The sequence below is a fragment of the Papilio xuthus genome, unplaced genomic scaffold (assembly GCF_000836235.2).
Source record: "Papilio xuthus unplaced genomic scaffold, Pxut_1.1 DF825928.1, whole genome shotgun sequence".
Classification (NCBI taxonomy): Eukaryota; Metazoa; Arthropoda; class Insecta; order Lepidoptera; family Papilionidae; genus Papilio; species Papilio xuthus.
In genome coordinates this window covers 239220-255831 of record NW_013532721.1, presented here as the reverse complement: position 1 = coordinate 255831, position 16612 = coordinate 239220, and the positions used below count along the sequence as shown (strand labels likewise).

The following is a 16612-nucleotide window of genomic DNA, read 5'->3' as shown; positions in this document are numbered from 1 at the left end:
GCACTTCTGACATTTTTCTATTCTTAACATGTTTGTATGAGACATTTAAAAAGGTAATCTGTTATTATAATATGTGATTACGCATATTAATTCCCGATATGTTGGACATAAATTTTGCTGCCTTTATCTATCTAAATTATGTCGTAAACTTTATTTTTATTTTACATAACAATCATTAAATTATTCGCACAGATTAAGACAGATTTTACAATTATGATATTTTTCTAGCCGGAAAAGATGAAGATTGAACTGGCTATTACAGTATGCGTGACGAGTGCACTAAATTATAAAGGTGCATCTAATAGTTTAATAAATTACGTTGAGAGCAAATTCAATTAGTTATTTATTATTAATATTACGTATCAAAATCATATTAAACTATTAAAATTAATGTAATTGAATTTTATTTTATTAAATTAAAAAATATTGACATTGCAATCGTCGTGTTGACGTTTATATTCATAAGAATAATTTCATAAAAACTATATTTATTATTAATCTACATCAGTATTACTACTGTATTTATGTTCATCTTGCATTAATTTTATGTTGGGTACTTAGATAAAATGATACGAAGTTAACCAAAAGTCTTTTATCACAGAAAAAACAGATAAATGTTCTTTTGTTTCTCTGAAATGGCAAATAGAGCATTTCAGCAAAAGAGCGTTTAAGCAAATGTAAACAGAGCGTGAATACAAGATGTCTGTGCCCAGCAACCTTGACCGATGATGGCTGTGAGCACAATTTCATGATAAATTTTCAAAAAGTACAACTTTAATTTTTGGGTAAAGTGGATATTGGTAAAAGAATGTTTAATCCAGTAGGAAATATTACCTGTATAATTTTAGACATTTTTAGTTAGAATCTTATGGCATTTTCGTTACCAAATCAAGTGTCAGATTGATTAGTGAGGGGACATAAAAGTTGATATTTTAATAAGGCTAGTGTTGCGCCAATACACCAGCACAGTGTCGGATTTTCTTTCTAACAATAAGAAGAGACAATCTTTCGATATTAAAATAAAAGTTATTTTATCACTTTGTAGACATTATTGATAGTTAACCGTTTTGATAAAAACAAGGAAAAGAGCGTATGTTATATCTATCTTATGTATCTTAACACGTTAGCTGCCGTGTCGGACTATGTGTCCGACAAGCCATACTTCCATTCAGCACCTCGCTATGGCTTGTCGGACGATTTTTAATCGAATTGTTGTATATAGCGTGACCTGCAAGGCCTCGTAAAGCTTATAAACAGCGGGTCAATTTCTTTCGTTTTTCGAAAAATCATTCTGGCTAACGTGTTAAATATGCTAGTACTGTTTGCAAAAATGTAATAAATCTCAACTTTATTTTATTGAAGATAAATTTAAATTTTAAAGTGGGCCAGATATTACGTAAGACGAACGTGATTGAAGATTCGTGACTACAAAATTGGGTGACGTTACAAAACTACAAAAGAAATATATATACAAGCATGTATGCATGTCTTTTATTATGTTTGCAAGAGAAAGTATCTATAGGCTCTATATAATGAAAACTATTTAAAATATAGTTATTAAATGTAGATTAAATATATCTAATGTTCAAATTTGTCAAGTGTACAAATTTTATTAAGGTAGAGGAGGTAAAGTAGGGATTTAGGAATTTACTCTAGCGTGGCAAACAAACATAAGAGGGAAACATTGTACTCAATCAAGTACTCCAATCACATAGAACGTTGGAAAGATTTATATGGATATTGAGCCGCGCTTTTAGGGCAGCCGATCAGTTTATTTTCAGTAATAAAAGCACACATTACCCATTTCCGCATTTGTTTTAAAATGTCAATCCCATTCAAAGCAAGGACATATTGTTCTTCGGAATAATGCTTTCAAATGACCTTCTTACTTTAAGAAAGTTAACATACGTTATTTACTTCTTGTATAAACTGCGACTTTAGTTTGCTGTTACCAAATAAAGTTATATATCAATATTGAATATTGTTACGTTGTATGTAATTTTTAAAGTGTAATCATTTATTTATATTAAGCATATTAGTGTTTAAAATAAATATACTATTTTGTTGAGGTTACTAAAGAAGCTTTATTGGTAATTTGAGAATTGATCTTTTAAGCCTGGGATGGATAGAAAAAACCGTCGTCGTCTGTTGCCCTAGTAAATTTAGTACAAAATCGCCTTGATTATCATTTAGACTTAGAGAAGTTAGGCTCAGTGCATCGTTGAGTTTAACACATATATTAGGACTTAACTCAAGGCTGTATACACAGGATTTTAAGAGGCGATCCTTTACATATTTACTCCAGTGTAGAAATTTATTTATTTAAATATTCAGTATCAACCAATATAGAGGACGTCTGTCCATTGGCAATATCACAGGCGAACAAGTAATCTGCAGTTGCAACATGGATTATGAGAAAGTAAATGTTAAAATTTGCAAACGATTTGCGGTTGATCGCGCAATTCTGGTAGTGGTCAGAGCATTTGGATTCTAATTAGATATTCTGAAATGGATGTTACGTTTGGATTCCGATTATCTTGCTTCTTTTATACCCATAAATCTATTACACAGTGGTTTTTAAGTACAATCGAAACTAGAATGTGTTCGCTAAACTTCGTTAGTACAATGTAATCTGGGCAACGTGAGTTAACGTACTGTGATAGTAATTGAAAAATATCTCGAGAATGTCCCCTCATTAATATCCAATTAAGCGCTTACATGAGCAACTTGCCTTCCCATATGATGACACTAGTTACGTACGATGCTAATTCGACACAAGCTTGCGAATATACTTACTCTTTTTATACGATGTTTACGGTGAAGGAAAACATTGTGAAACTTGATGTTTACTATAAATTTTTCTTTGATGGGTAAGTTAAAAATAGTAAAAAATAAAACTACATTTCTCTATGAATAAACTGTTTTATTTTTATTAATTTATTTATTAAAAAAATTTCATCAATTTTACTGTAAAATGGATTATTTAGCGTTTATCAACGATCATGCAACATCGTGTAAGATAATTATAAAACTGTTTTTAATCTTTTTCGGACCTGCCTTTTTATTCACTCATAGAATAGTTAAATTAAAAAAATATATCTATCCAAGTGTAATCATGTTGTCCGTTGTTTCGGCATACAGTTGGTGTACTCCAGCAGTAGAAGCCGACACTAAATGGTGCGGCCCGACAATACAGTACTGTAATGAACAGTTTCCTTCCAGTGTCGCTCCAGTATAAATAATGCAATCTTGTAAAACACAACTGTAAGGTAAATAATTTTTTTAAATAACAAATATTTTTTTTAATAAATCACAGATTTTTATTAATTTACATATTTCTTGTAGCATTCCAACTAAGCTCTACGCTTCTACTAGGACATGGTTTACGACAATAGTCGATTGGCGGGATTCGAACCTCCGACCGAGTAATCGAAAATCCGTACCCTTAACCATTAGGCTATTGATGCTAAAAAAAATTATTCTCTTCTAAAAATCTTTTTAAAATTTACTAACGATTTCTCTAAGTGACTGCTCTATGTACATTGCCAAAGAAATTGAATCTATGGTTTTCTGGCAAATAAATTAATTAATAGTAAATAAGATCAAAAAAAGCTTATAAAAATACATACCCTTCCTTAATAGTGACATTATTCATTATAATGCAATTAGTTAACCTAACTTTGTTCTCAATAGTACAGTTAGCAGCAATAAATGTGTTTTTAATTGATGTTTTTTCACTGACAAAACTTTTCTCTCCGACTGTACATGTTTCATCTATTTGTTTTGTCTTCACTTCACTGTTAGGATGCAATCTGTCAGTCAGAGGTGACCCTGTGAGATTTTCCCACTGAGATATAATCTGAAAGACAAGATTATACTGTATAGTACTTGCTAGATCTCCACAGATTAAAGAAAATCTTGTATAAATATAGTCTATGTTGTCTGGGTATAGAATTTCCCTACATCCGATTTATAGTCTCAAAATTTCAATGCAAACAAATAATTAAATCATTCCTCTTAGTTGTTTGCACAACAAATGTTGCATATTGCATAATAATAAAAGATGTTGCAGAAACCTGGTGTAACCCTGACATGTTCAATAAAAAAATCTCGGAATAGACTTAGATTTGGAACTTGGTCATTGGTCAGAATGTCATAGTAACATTATTTAGCTACAAAAACCTATCAAATATGTCACATAACTTAGAATTAAACTTGGCACTTAGAAGTTACTACATCATCCTGTATATTTAAATACTAATTTTATTAAATTTACCTTTTTATTTGACAAGCAGAATGATGAAAGTGTATTAACTCTAATGCCAAAAGTATTTTTATCAGGTATATGAGCATAACATCTCAAAGTATCATTACAATAGACAGGCTTGCTTCCAAGTTTGTGATCATTGTACGCTGACATTTGTCTTATTTTACTCTCATATCCATGATCAACAGCATAATAAAAGATATCCTTAAATAATTCAACATTTTTCTCCGAAGTACCTTTTTTCTCTGCCGGATTCTTAGGTTTAGAAAGCTGTTTCTTTACTATAAGTGGTATGAGTTCACCCTTGATTGAAGTAAACCTATCAGCATCAATAAAATAATTAATAATCCACTTTTTCATAACATATACATGAGCATCAAGTAATCTACTGTGCATGTTGATAGATTCAAACTTTTTAACTAATAATTTTGGTATTGAAACATTTCCTTCGAAATCACTAGCACTGGCAAGAAAGACAAGTCTTTGTGTTTCTTCATCCACACAAACTAGATCTCTGTCAGGTTTTGTTTTATTCGGAAGGCCTGGCAACTTTTGCCATTCTTCAGGACCATTATTAAAGAAGAGAGTTGTTAAAGCAGCATCATGTTTCCTGTACAAATTCAGTACTTCATTAAGATTGATGTTTGTAATGAGATCTCCAGAAACAACTACTAGATCTGTTGTTACACGGTTACTGATATATTTTAATGAATTTGCTGTACCCCAATCCTCCTCTGAAGGTATGTCAATTAATTCATATTTGATTTTTAAGGGACAGTTCTCTAAAGCATTCAATATATTTGATTTATCTTCATCCAGTACAACAATCATGGTTTCTGTAACAGAAATTAATTAGTTAATACTCATTGATTATAACTAGTCATTAACACTGTAATGGCAAACAACAATAAAAAAAAACGAAATAAGTGTACTGACCCTGGAATCCAACTTTTTCTAACATATTTAATGAATACCATAGGACAGGATATGGCCCCACAGGCAAAAGACATTTCGATACGCTGCCACCAACGTCCGGTAATCTAGAACCTTTCCCAGCTGCTAGCACTACAGCTTGAAATTCCAAAATTTTATGCATCTTGGCACACAACCTAACCTATTAACAAAATAAATGATGAAAACTTGATGAAAACAACGTGGATATGAACTAAATATATGAATATGACATAAACCATCAATTGGTTTAAACACTGTTACACTAATAACTTACGTTTTGTCATGAAACAGTACTATTAGACAAAGGCTTTTTGTGAAGTAAAAGACAAATTTGAACGTATATGAAATAATATAGAATAAATTGCTATTTTCGTGTCAAATTAAAGATAATCAAACGTCAAAACACGATGGATCAAATTGACATTTACGTTATGTTTTACCAGTAAATATTAAAAGTAGCAACTTTTTGAGTTTTACAATATTTCATTACAAAAAATTGTAGCGGACCTATGATGCTACAGATTTTGATACATAGCCGCCATAAATTACCAGTGTTTTGTCTGCTACCAGCTGCTGTTGCGACAGTATCGTTGAACGGGGAATATGATGTATTATTAATTTATTTTTACCCATGAGAAAAAAAGGCAGAGCAAAAAGGAAATAAATTTTAATGTAAGCACATTCTTGGCATGAAGAAAATTAATTTGATTTTTAGTCGTCATCTAAAGGAAGTGTTGGTGTCACAGATACGCTGTTCCCCGTCTCGGGCTCAGGCTGTTGTTCTAAACTAGATGCGTCCTGCATAAAATAATCAGACGGCGCCGTTACATCAGATACGAGTTCCTCTTTAAATTTTGGAGCTAAAATGAAACATGTATGTAAGTTATTATTTCCTTAAAATTCAAATAAATTAGCATTTTATTTTAGAGTAAAAACATTTCAAATTCGTTCCCATTTTGTACCTTGATCAGCTTCCAAGGGTTGAATGGTTTCAGAGTGTGGTTGATTACATGGGACACACGGTTGACAAGGTTCTTCCGTCTTGTAAGTCTAGAAAAATTAGCAAGATTTTACTCATTTAATTGTAAATTGTGTAAATCATGTTTACACTGGCGAGGACTTATTTGAAAATATTATTCTCTTCCTATTAGAAAGGTCATGAAATGATATCGATTGTTAGTTGGCTTTCTAAAATCACTGAAAAACTTAAAACTATATTTTTCATGTATAGGGGTTCATGGGAGTCGCCAGCCGATGATCTAGGCTATGATAACTACCATTAATATGGTATTATTCGAAGTAGCTTTTAAAATAATTTTCCAATGCTCTATACGTGTCTTTAGCTGCCCGTTCCTACGCACCCTGGCGATGCCCATGCCAAAGAACTATATTATAAATATAATATATATTATTAATATAATATATTAGTATATAATATATATTACTTTTCCATCGGTTCCAATGGCAGTAGTTTTAAGTGTTGAGGAAACAAATCTTATCGGGTCATATTTCTTTATCGGACGTCCTATAGCCCCACCACCACAATAACGTTTGCAGAACTCAGATCTGTAAAAAAAAGATTTATTGACTTTTGTCCATATCATGCAATTTTTTTTTAATAAATCGATATTTTTATTACCTCGGGTCTATTACATGAGGTATAGGTCTACCCGGTATGCAGACATGTTCTTCTGTCGGTTTTGAAGTTTGTTCAGTATCGAGAGCTTTCTGTGCTGGCTTTGGAAATTCTGGGAGTTTTGGGATGGTGTCGGTTTCTGTCGTCTCCATATGTGCAGGTGTGGAACAAGATAGACAAGCAGAATCACGGAAAAGCTTTTTAGTGGTAGCTGCAGCAACTGGTTCTCCGAGAATGTCCATGATTAATTGAGCCCTGCTGTTTAGCATTTTGAGCTTATTATCGATATCATTAGACAAGCTATTCAGCTGAACCCAATCAGCTTTTTCGCTCAGTTCTCTAAAAATATCGTCAATAGCTTTCTGGAATAAAATAATAGAATCATGATTAAATTAGAACTAGATATCTACTTAGACTTTATATTTTATTTTTTTACCTGCCAGACTATTTCTTGATTGTTAAATTTGTCGTAAGCAGCAGCAACACTCTTTTGGAAATCTCCACGGACAGCATCGAAATGGTTTTGTGACACCAGACCATTCAATGCCTTAAGTCCAGCTTTATCGCGAAGGGCATCCGCAACTTCGTCTCTATCGGGTTTTACTTCCCTCAGTACTTCGATTTCTTGCCATAGACCCTAACAAGTTTAAATACGATTTATAATAACAACTTTAATCTAACAACTAAACCTAGGAAATAAGATATTTTTTTGTTTCCATACAGAGGCAAAATTTAATAATATTTTTTCAAATGTCACAAGTCACATTGAAAACAGATTATATTTGAGCAATGAGTAATAATTCCTATTTTATTACTAAAAAATTCAAACGTACTCGCAGTTCAATATGTAGAGCATTTTGCATTTCCATTAATTCCTTTTGTTTTACCGCTGCTCTATCAATATCTTCTTGAACAAATCCAAGTTTAGTGTTCAATTCTGCTACAACTGTTAAAGCAATTGTGTTATTATAGAGTTACATATACTTGAGATCATGAACAATTTTTTTTGTTAGCAAACCTTCAGTATCAGAGCCAGTGTTCGCGAGTGCCTCGGCCATTGTCTCTAAAGCAACTTCCAAGTCGTGTTGCATTTGATTCAAGTTTTCATGGTAATCAGTCATCTGTCATAATAAATAATAATTTACCAGTAATAATCTTTTGGTCAACCTAAGTATTCAGGTAAGATTTTAGCTAAGATTAAAATAAACACAGGACAAAAATGATATGACTGTCAGCGAGATTTTTATTGAACATTTTGACTACTTTACCTGTGCACTTAAGCCAGTGTCCAAAGCATTAATTTGTTCAGCATAATTTGAGACAAGTTTTTCTAAATCGTTCATCTTCGGCGCTAGCTGTGACAAGCCCTCTATTTTCATATCTATTTTCATTGAAACAAAAGTTATTTTTTGACTTATCATACTAATATTATGAATGCAAATGTTTAGATGAATGGATGTTTGTTTGAAGGTATCGCCGGAACTGCTCAACGGATCTTGATGAAATTTGGCACAGATGTGGTACATAGTCTGGAAGAACACATGACTACTCATTTAATTTTTTAAAATTCTGCGCGGACGGAGTCGCGGGCAACAGTTAATTTGATAAATAAAAACATACATGTAAAATTATCTAACCTAATTTTTTTGTCATCCTTAAGGCATTATTAGCACTTTCAGTATTGACATTATTTAAGGCTCTGACTTCATTTAGTATTTCAACTTGCAATTTTTCTAATGCATGGCTGAAATGAAACGAATTATAAGAGGAATCGTTAACATATAGAATCGACATAGTAAGATTTTAGTAACATTACTTTAGATCATTAAATGTGATCACAGGCTCTTCCAGTACACTTTCTGCTTGTCCAGCTGCACTTTGAGTATATGTAAACGTTGATGGTTGTTTGGTTTCTTCTGAAATTGTCTTCAGAGTTGTTGGTTGTAATGTAGTTGGTTTCATAGCGGGTGACGTGTCGCGATCTTTTGCACGGAATTGCTCGGTCAACTTTTTTTCACCGTAAGCTGTTTCCCGTGTTTTGATGGTTGCCCTCTTTAAAGTCTGAAGGATTTTATAATCCGTTACTGATGTGTTTAGAAATAAGGTCAAATAGATAAAAGTATTACAGGATAATGATCGTAATAAGCATGTTAAGCATATTAATTTTGTTGAAAGTTTTTATTTATTTAATTTATTTCAAGTTAGTCTTGATAATGATTTACCTCAATCCCGGCTGCGTCTATTCCGGGAGTACCACCAGCGATAGTGGTAATAAGTGATAACATTTGGCCTAATGTTTTTTCAGCCGCTTCAAGACGAGCTGACAATTGTAATGCAGCCATAGCATCAGTTAAAGAAGCTCCTCTCCTTAGTTGCTGCATTAGTTCTATATTATCTGGAAATCTAGCTGAAGGAACTCCGCCAAACTGGTTCTGTAGTTCTCGGACTTTCTCAACTAAAGCTTGAAACTGATCTTGTGTTACTACAGATAGCCTACGCGTTTTCATTGTTGAGCGAGGATCTGTTAAATATAATCTATCAATTATTAGAATCAATTTCAAGCAAGAATATTAAAAATGATATTACCTTCAGTGCCAATCCTAGTTTCTTCAGAAGAGGTCCGTTCAACTGTAGGCATTTAAATAGTATTAAACTTAGTTATATGTAAAAAATTATTGGCATAAGAATATACTGCAAATAATCATACCGATTAACAGCTTTTCATACTGCATTTCTATAAAATATAAATATAAATGTTAATTGTAATTTATATTCATTCCATTACTTTCTATAGCACGATTAGCTATAATATACATTTCGATTTAGGCAAGTAGTTTAATATAAAGTTAACGTAAGATTAACCAAATGTTATCATTGCCACTTACACCTTGCTTCGAGGACAATGAAAAGACAATATATAAAAGACCAATAAGTATACCTAAGATTATTGCTATCATGTTGTTAATGTTTTTATGACTTCTACTAACGTTATTTGTATTTAAATACCTATGGAATCAAGCGATGCCATTGGTGTTGGAGATTTTTCAGCTTCTTCTCGTGAATCTGCTCTCTATAAAAAATAACGTTTATTAACGGATATTTCTTGTTTGAAATCTGCAATGACCGTTTTCATAAACAGTTTTAATCCTTTTGTGTGTATGCTAAAAGTAATTTATCTAAGTAGACAAAAGAACAAATTTAACTCAAGCTTTCTACAGATTCATATAGATTGCTAGACTTCATAGTAACTCGTTGACAGAATGTAAACAATATTAATAGCATACGCACCTGTAATGTTGCATGAATAAAACAAAAAAAAAACGAAAAAAAGCAAAGAAAAACAAAAATTATATTTAATTTTTTGCTGTAAAAAAAATAAAAACAAATGTTAAAGACACGATGATATGACAATATTAAACCTGACGAATCACACGTAGCACACGTTCTCTTTTCTCTTCAATCTCACCAAGTATGCTCTGGTCATCCTGTTAGGGAGTCTAGGTTAGAAATTTTAAGTTCTTTAACTGTTTGAGTGTAATGACAACGTAATAAACTCCAGTTACCGAGTTAGGTTGCGAGAACAAAATCTCTGTATAAACATATCGTCGTCCCTGTCAATATCTTTGACAAAATAGAGATAAGAATATGTTCAAAACGCGGATTTTGGTCTCAGAAACCCAGGGTTAAAGACTGTATAATTTTATAATTTACCTGTGATCTACCATCGTATCGTGGGTCAGACACTCCTCTTCTAGGATCAACTAAAGTTTTTCTTGCATCAGTTTCTCTTGACTTAGCTACGGTCCCGCCTTGTCTGGGATCAGAAACTCCTCTTCTTGGTTCAACAGCATCTTGCCTGGGATCAGCACCTCTTTTTGGTGCTTCAGTAACTGTTTTCTTTGAATCAGTGACTCCTTTCTTTGAGTCAATTGCAGTGGATCTGGGATCACTTTTTGTAGAATCTTGAGCACCACCTCCAGACTTTAAAGGTTTTCCGTGAGATGGTGTTTTTTCAGCGGTTATGTCTGTTGAATCGGTTTCCGATAACTTTGCTCGTTTCGGCTTTCTAGGCGCTGCGGCTTGCATTTTAAGTTCAGTCACAATAAAATTGCTCCGGGGAGGCGATGTAAAAGGCTGTTCAACATTGACTTCCACACGACGACCCAATAAACGCAATTGACGAGCGAGCAGATACAAAATCGTCTGGATTAGTTTAAAATTAACGACGTCAATCTGAAAAATATATGGAAAATAATTTTGTAATTACACCATTGTTTAAAGCCACGTTAATATAGATTATATACAAGGATGGTTTGATTTATTTTTTAGGTACAAAACTTTAGAAAAGAAAGTACTTATAAAGTTCATGGTGGTTTTTATCCTATAATTTTATATCATATAGGTATTTACTTAGTAATGCCCAGGCTATTTATCCCTTCATACAATTCACGAGGCAATTGGTACTCTGCTAGAAATGGTCATGTTTTACCAAATTTATATAGACATGATCAACTCTGAGGCAAAACACTTATATACTAATAATTTTGACCTTTTGTTAATATTATTATGGTACTCACCCGTGGATCTCCGAAAGCCATTTCGATCATATCTTTCACACTCATAATGCTATAATTAGACATTTTTGTAGTTTTTCACTATTATATTATTTCATATATTTTATCAAAAATTAGTTTTGATTTCTACCAAATCTAGACGGTTTGATTAATTTTGACGTTTCAATTTAAAAGTAAAACGGCATCGAAAATTAATAACTTCATCAAAAAGTTTGTGTATTTTTATAAAGTCCAACGAGCTTATTTCACCGGGTGGGCACAAATGAAATTAAACTTTAATTGCTAACCCAAACATTTTCTTTGTTATGGCTATTTCTTTAACTAGTTAACTGTTTTAGAGTAAAAGTACGACTAAAACAATGGCAAACGATGCTGATGTATCGATGTATCTAAAATTTGACAAAATGTATCAAAATAAGTTTACACACGATGATGGCGCAATCCAGCCAAAGTCGGAAATGTATAATTGCTTTCTTTAACTTTGTTGCCTGAACCAAATTACTGATAATCCCTTAATTTTAATAACGTGGTAAAATTATTATTATGGGAAATAAAAGAATAGACATTTAAAATGTTACAAAATAATATATTTTAGGATACATAATGTATGTACAAAACGTCCTCATAAAATTTATTATAGTTATGAAATCTGGACTTAAAAGTTTTAGGAAAATATAAAAATTATTTCTTAATGTTGATATTTCCTAACGTATGTACAATCATGTCTCGGAATAACAAATATTTACTAACTTAATTAGAAAAATATGAGTTCTTTCAAATATAATATTTAAAACAAATTAAATAGAAACACAGTAACACGTCGTTTGCTTGAAAAATTATAAAATTTACTACCTATTAAATATCCGTCTATTAATCTACAAATAAAGTGAGCTATTTATTAGGCACGATTCCGACAGTCAGTGGAGCGCGATGAAGCGCAGGCAGGCGCCTGCACGGGCAGCGGCGCGCTTGGCGTCACTTCACGCGACCCATCGCCAGCCGCTGCTGAAATACCCGCGCTTTGACTAGAGATCATCTGCACCGCAGACGGCGTCGGCCGGGAATCATCCTTGCGACCAACGTTCTTTGTTGATAATTCTATTGGATTCAATTCATCCTTACTTACATTGGTTTTTGATTCTTTATCTACTTTTGTATGTTTAACACGTTCCTGAGATACGAAAACGGCTAGTGGAGGAATAGGGGGCAGATACGCATGTGGTTCATAGTTGTCATCGACATAATCTTCAGGGTTCCAGGCAGCCGTTGTCGTCGTTGTAGAGGGTGTTGTAAAAGTAATTTTAATAGTAGTCGCTCTAGAAGTAGCCGGAGGGAGCGTCGATTCGATGCTACTTTTGGATACTAAGTTTGTGGGTATAGTTGCCGTTGCAGGAACTGTAAATATTTTTCTGTGTTTGCTTGATCTTGTTTTTCTTCGCTTATTCAGTTTTGGCACATCGAGAAAGAAGGGATCGAAAATCAGATCAGATTCTTTGTAATCGTCGTAATTTATTGCTACAATAGGTTTTACGGCGCTAACTACGTTGCCTACGGTATAATTCAATTTTTTTCCATTACTATCACTAACTGAGGCACTAGCAGTGACGATAACTCGCGGAGGACTTTTCGGTTTATTGTATGGCCGTTCTGATATAGTAGGTGGGGCAACTGATCGAGCACTTGGAGGTGACTCTTTTTCGGATGACAGATCATCACTTCGTTTTCGGTCGTAGTAAAAATTAAACGGTAATGATTGTTGTGAAGGTAACACTGAAGGATAAGGTTGTGAGCGATGTTTAACGGACGTTTCGTGCCTCTCAGAAGGCTGAGAGGAAGGTCCTGGGCGCAGGAGTTGATCTCTCGGGTCATGTGTAGTAGCTCGGAACGGTTGTGGTCTCTGTACAAATGGCGTAGGACGGGACACAGGACGCGGTGCTGTTCTTGAAGATTCATATTGAAAATGATCAAATTGTTGTGGCGGAGCGTGAGTTATGAATACACCATCGGCAGGACGGAAACTTTGACGCTGAAAAGAAATAGCTTCAGACCCTGGCCCACGATGGCGATATATAAATTCTTGAGGCGAAAGTAGTGATGGATCGATAGTTGTTAAAGGTTGATTAGACGGTGTTGAAGACGAATGTGTTACAGGAGCTTGTGACGATATTGTAGACGAAGTAGAAGGCGGCCGCCTCGTTGTGGAAGTAGTTGTTGATGTTCTAGCTACAGGTGGCTGAGTCGTCGTTGATGTTGTTGTTATTGATTGTGAACTGGAAGTTGTTGCAGGATGCGAGTAAAATTCTTCGTATTCATCATCAATATCATCTTCTACTCGATATTCTGAAAATATTACATTTTTATTTATAATAAGAATATACATATTTTTCTACGTCGTAAATATGTTTACGCAATAAATAACTATTATAATGTGAGTAATATTTACCATCGTTCATTGATTCAACATTCTTAACTGGTGCCGTCTGTGTTGACGGACTTTTAGATACTTTTTCTTCTTTTTTTACATCTTGAATTGGATCATCCGTCGAGTCTAATGTATCTGCTGAAAGGTCTTGTGTCTTATCATTAGATGATGTTGAACTTTCATTAACGAAGGGATCTGATAAGTCCTCCGTACTAGTTTTAGTAGTTATAGTATATGACTGTTCAGTTGGATTAGTTTGAGGTTTACTGCTTATTTCTGGTTGTATAATAGGTGGTGCAGTGCTTCCATATAATTCTAAATTTAAACTGTAGAACTTTTCTGACTTTGTGCAATCTACTTCATCCACTCTTTCACAAACTCGCGTTTCCTGTAAAAGAATTATTGGGTTAAGACTGAATTGTCAATGTGATTAGAATGAATTAGTTATTATTATTACTTACTTGATCAAAAACAGTGCCATTAAGACAAAGGAACTTTATATCCATCGGCTCATCCTGTTGGCCGACGGTGCATACGTGGAACATTTGACAAGACGTCTCTAAGTCAGCGTAATATCCACCGATAACTTTGCCAGCGCATGTAAAGTTCGTCTCGGGAAGATTGTCGAAGTCCAAGTACTGAAAGAGTAAGATATAATAATTAAAACATGTTATAGTACTATAGACGATAATTTTTCCCTCTAGTATCCGTTACTAATTTTGTGGAAAGAAAATAAAGGTTGTTCCAGTGTTATAAAAAAAGAAATTCTTACGCCTGGTTGAATGGACCTCGATATTCTGAATTCATTCTGGAATACGAATATCAGCAACCACAGCCAAACTGTAACATAAAAAGTATTGCTTAAGATAAAACTGTTGCACATGAGTTCTGTATGATAAGGGGTGAAGTAGTGCAAATAAGCAATACCAATAAGGAGGGATGTTTTGGTATTCTGTAAGGCATCGGTTACTTATTCAATGAAAACCAGATAAGCGGTATGTACGTAACATCAGTTCCGCAACTGAATTTGCGTGATCTTCTTCTAATTTTTATTGTCTTCTATATGGTCGTGGTACTTCATCGGTCGAACCTGTCCATTTGTTTCAAATATGTTGCGGACTCTGCGTCTGTTAGTGGTTCTATTACTACATACACGTTACTACTACTACTACTGATTCTGGTTACAGTATAATGTAGTAATATTAAATTAAATTGTAATAAATAGTTGTCACCCGGGACTCCGTCCGCGCGGAATGAAAAAAAAAACTTAATAAGTAGCCTATGTGTTCTACCACATTGTTCTACATCAATACCAAATTTCAGCGAGATCCATGCCGTTTACGAAATACTTTTAAACAAACATCCATCCATCCATCTAAAAATTCGCATTTATAATATTAGAAAGAAGCAAGATTAGTAAGATTACCTTGAAGAGCTGAAGCGGAACGCACTACGAGCGCGCCTCCTATTGAGATCCGAGCCTGTCGCCGCATCTGGAACCGATATAATTATCATGTTAATTATTTTTTTTTATTGTTATTACACTAATTATTCCATAAATTTAGTAGGTACAGTGTCTTGTGTCTAAGATGCAGACTTTTTAGATTACGACAACATTTGTCTAGCCTATATTTTTTTTCTATAAAGATGCGTAAGTAGGAATTCGAAAATTTCTAGAAAAATGTTTTACAATACAAATAAGTGAACTAACACTTAGAAATAAATAAAGTCGTACCGCAAAAATCTGAAGATTCGGCAGGCGGTCAACGTGAATATAACAATATCCGACTGTTTGGTAATGGGCTTATAATCCAATAAATATAATATACTATATTTATAATATATTCGACGGCTAAGGCTAACTAATAATTTAAGGTCATTACAGAAAACGAAAAATCACCTTAGCTGCCATATGATTAGAGATAATTACTTGTAAAATATTTGGTTTATTTTAATGCATTTTTGACTCTGTTTTTCCAATATGAGGATTAAGAGAATTCGGTTTCCAGCGTTGAGTTTTTTCTGATTAGTTAAAAGGTATGAATTTTCTCTTTAGAATTTTCATCACTAATAATATAAATCTGCATATATAAGAATATAATAAGTACTTCAATATATAGATAAAATAAAAATTAAAATGGTAAAGTAAAATAATTATAACCATGACCTTGAAGGGCAGAGATTATCGAATTCTATTGTTAAAAGATAAATTTAATTGAATTTATTAAATAGAGATTTGTAAGATGTCATTATCGATAACGATTTACTTCTACTTAAAAACACATTCATGGTATTCGTTATTGTGGCACTTAATAAATTAATTGGTTTCAATATCGCAATATAAATGTTATAATAGAAACAATAGAAATGCAATATTCGCACGAACATCAGGACACGACAATGTTTCGACATTTATAAGTAATCATCCACAATGAAATGTTCCGATACGCCCCATACTAAGTTACATAACGTAACAATTAAACATTTCAAAGATAACATTTGATACACTTTTTGATTAAGAATGATGGTGAAGCTACTCAAAGATGTTATACAAAAATACTATGCAATCTTTTTGTTACTAAACAAGCTAGTCAGATATAATAACTGATTTATGGATGGAAGTGTAATAATTGCATATTGTTAAAATGTTTAAAATTGCTCAATCAGATTGATGTAAACAGTGCACTATTTAATTCAATAAGTGCGTCGGTGGCTCAGGGGTATAGCACTTGAATTGCAATCTGCAGGTATTGGGTTCG

At 33.2% G+C, this 16612-nt stretch overlaps 3 protein-coding genes across 3 annotated transcripts in view; all 3 read right to left on the bottom strand.

Moving 5' to 3' along the window:
• Positions 1 to 2947: 2947 nt before the first annotated feature.
• On the bottom strand, positions 2948 to 5622 carry eIF2Bgamma (eukaryotic translation initiation factor 2B subunit gamma). Its single transcript, XM_013322202.1, has 5 exons — positions 5496 to 5622; positions 5204 to 5381; positions 4277 to 5103; positions 3630 to 3859; positions 2948 to 3262 (listed from the first exon to the last, which is right to left on the bottom strand). The coding sequence occupies exons 2-5, from the start codon at positions 5361 to 5363 to the stop codon at positions 3100 to 3102; spliced, it is 1380 nt and encodes a 459-aa protein (XP_013177656.1). The 5' UTR covers positions 5364 to 5381; positions 5496 to 5622; the 3' UTR covers positions 2948 to 3099.
• Positions 5623 to 5872: 250 nt separating this feature from the next.
• LOC106125018 (putative leucine-rich repeat-containing protein DDB_G0290503) lies at positions 5873 to 11598 on the bottom strand. The gene is made up of 17 exons (XM_013322106.1): positions 11435 to 11598; positions 10569 to 11090; positions 10277 to 10342; positions 9864 to 9927; positions 9565 to 9597; positions 9444 to 9485; positions 9080 to 9378; positions 8674 to 8918; positions 8495 to 8601; positions 8126 to 8238; positions 7876 to 7978; positions 7691 to 7803; positions 7294 to 7494; positions 6861 to 7219; positions 6667 to 6787; positions 6184 to 6271; positions 5873 to 6081 (listed from the first exon to the last, which is right to left on the bottom strand). Exons 1-17 carry the CDS (start codon positions 11495 to 11497, stop codon positions 5933 to 5935), a joined length of 2688 nt encoding a protein of 895 aa, XP_013177560.1. The 5' UTR covers positions 11498 to 11598; the 3' UTR covers positions 5873 to 5932.
• Positions 11599 to 11998: 400 nt separating this feature from the next.
• Positions 11999 to 16612, bottom strand: part of LOC106125458 (uncharacterized serine-rich protein C215.13) — a 41928-nt gene continuing 37314 nt past the window's right edge. Inside the window, exons 3-7 of the mRNA XM_013322670.1 lie at positions 15280 to 15346; positions 14626 to 14693; positions 14315 to 14491; positions 13875 to 14241; positions 11999 to 13771 (exon numbers count right to left, since the gene is read on the bottom strand). Coding sequence (XP_013178124.1) covers positions 12330 to 13771; positions 13875 to 14241; positions 14315 to 14491; positions 14626 to 14693; positions 15280 to 15346 — 2121 coding nt within the window. The 3' untranslated portion in view covers positions 11999 to 12329. The remainder of the gene's footprint in view (positions 13772 to 13874; positions 14242 to 14314; positions 14492 to 14625; positions 14694 to 15279; positions 15347 to 16612) is intronic.

What these genes read in the sequence shown, in the direction of transcription:
- eIF2Bgamma (XM_013322202.1), bottom strand. Translation starts at nt 5,363, where the DNA reads ATGCATAAAATTTTGGAATTTCAAGCTGTAGTGCTAGCAGCTGGGAAA. An exon ending in AGAAAAAGTTGGATTCCAGG is followed by an intron (nt 5,104 to 5,203) that starts GTCAGTACACTT and finishes TTTCTGTTACAG; the next exon opens with AAACCATGATTGTTGTACTG. An exon ending in AATGTCACTATTAAGGAAGG is followed by an intron (nt 3,263 to 3,629) that starts GTATGTATTTTT and finishes TTTACCTTACAG; the next exon opens with TTGTGTTTTACAAGATTGCA.
- LOC106125018 (XM_013322106.1), bottom strand. Translation starts at nt 11,497, where the DNA reads ATGTCTAATTATAGCATTATGAGTGTGAAAGATATGATCGAAATGGCT. An exon ending in GGCATCGCTTGATTCCATAG is followed by an intron (nt 9,598 to 9,863) that starts GTATTTAAATAC and finishes TATATTTATATT; the next exon opens with TTATAGAAATGCAGTATGAA. An exon ending in AACTAGGATTGGCACTGAAG is followed by an intron (nt 9,379 to 9,443) that starts GTAATATCATTT and finishes TATATTTAACAG; the next exon opens with ATCCTCGCTCAACAATGAAA.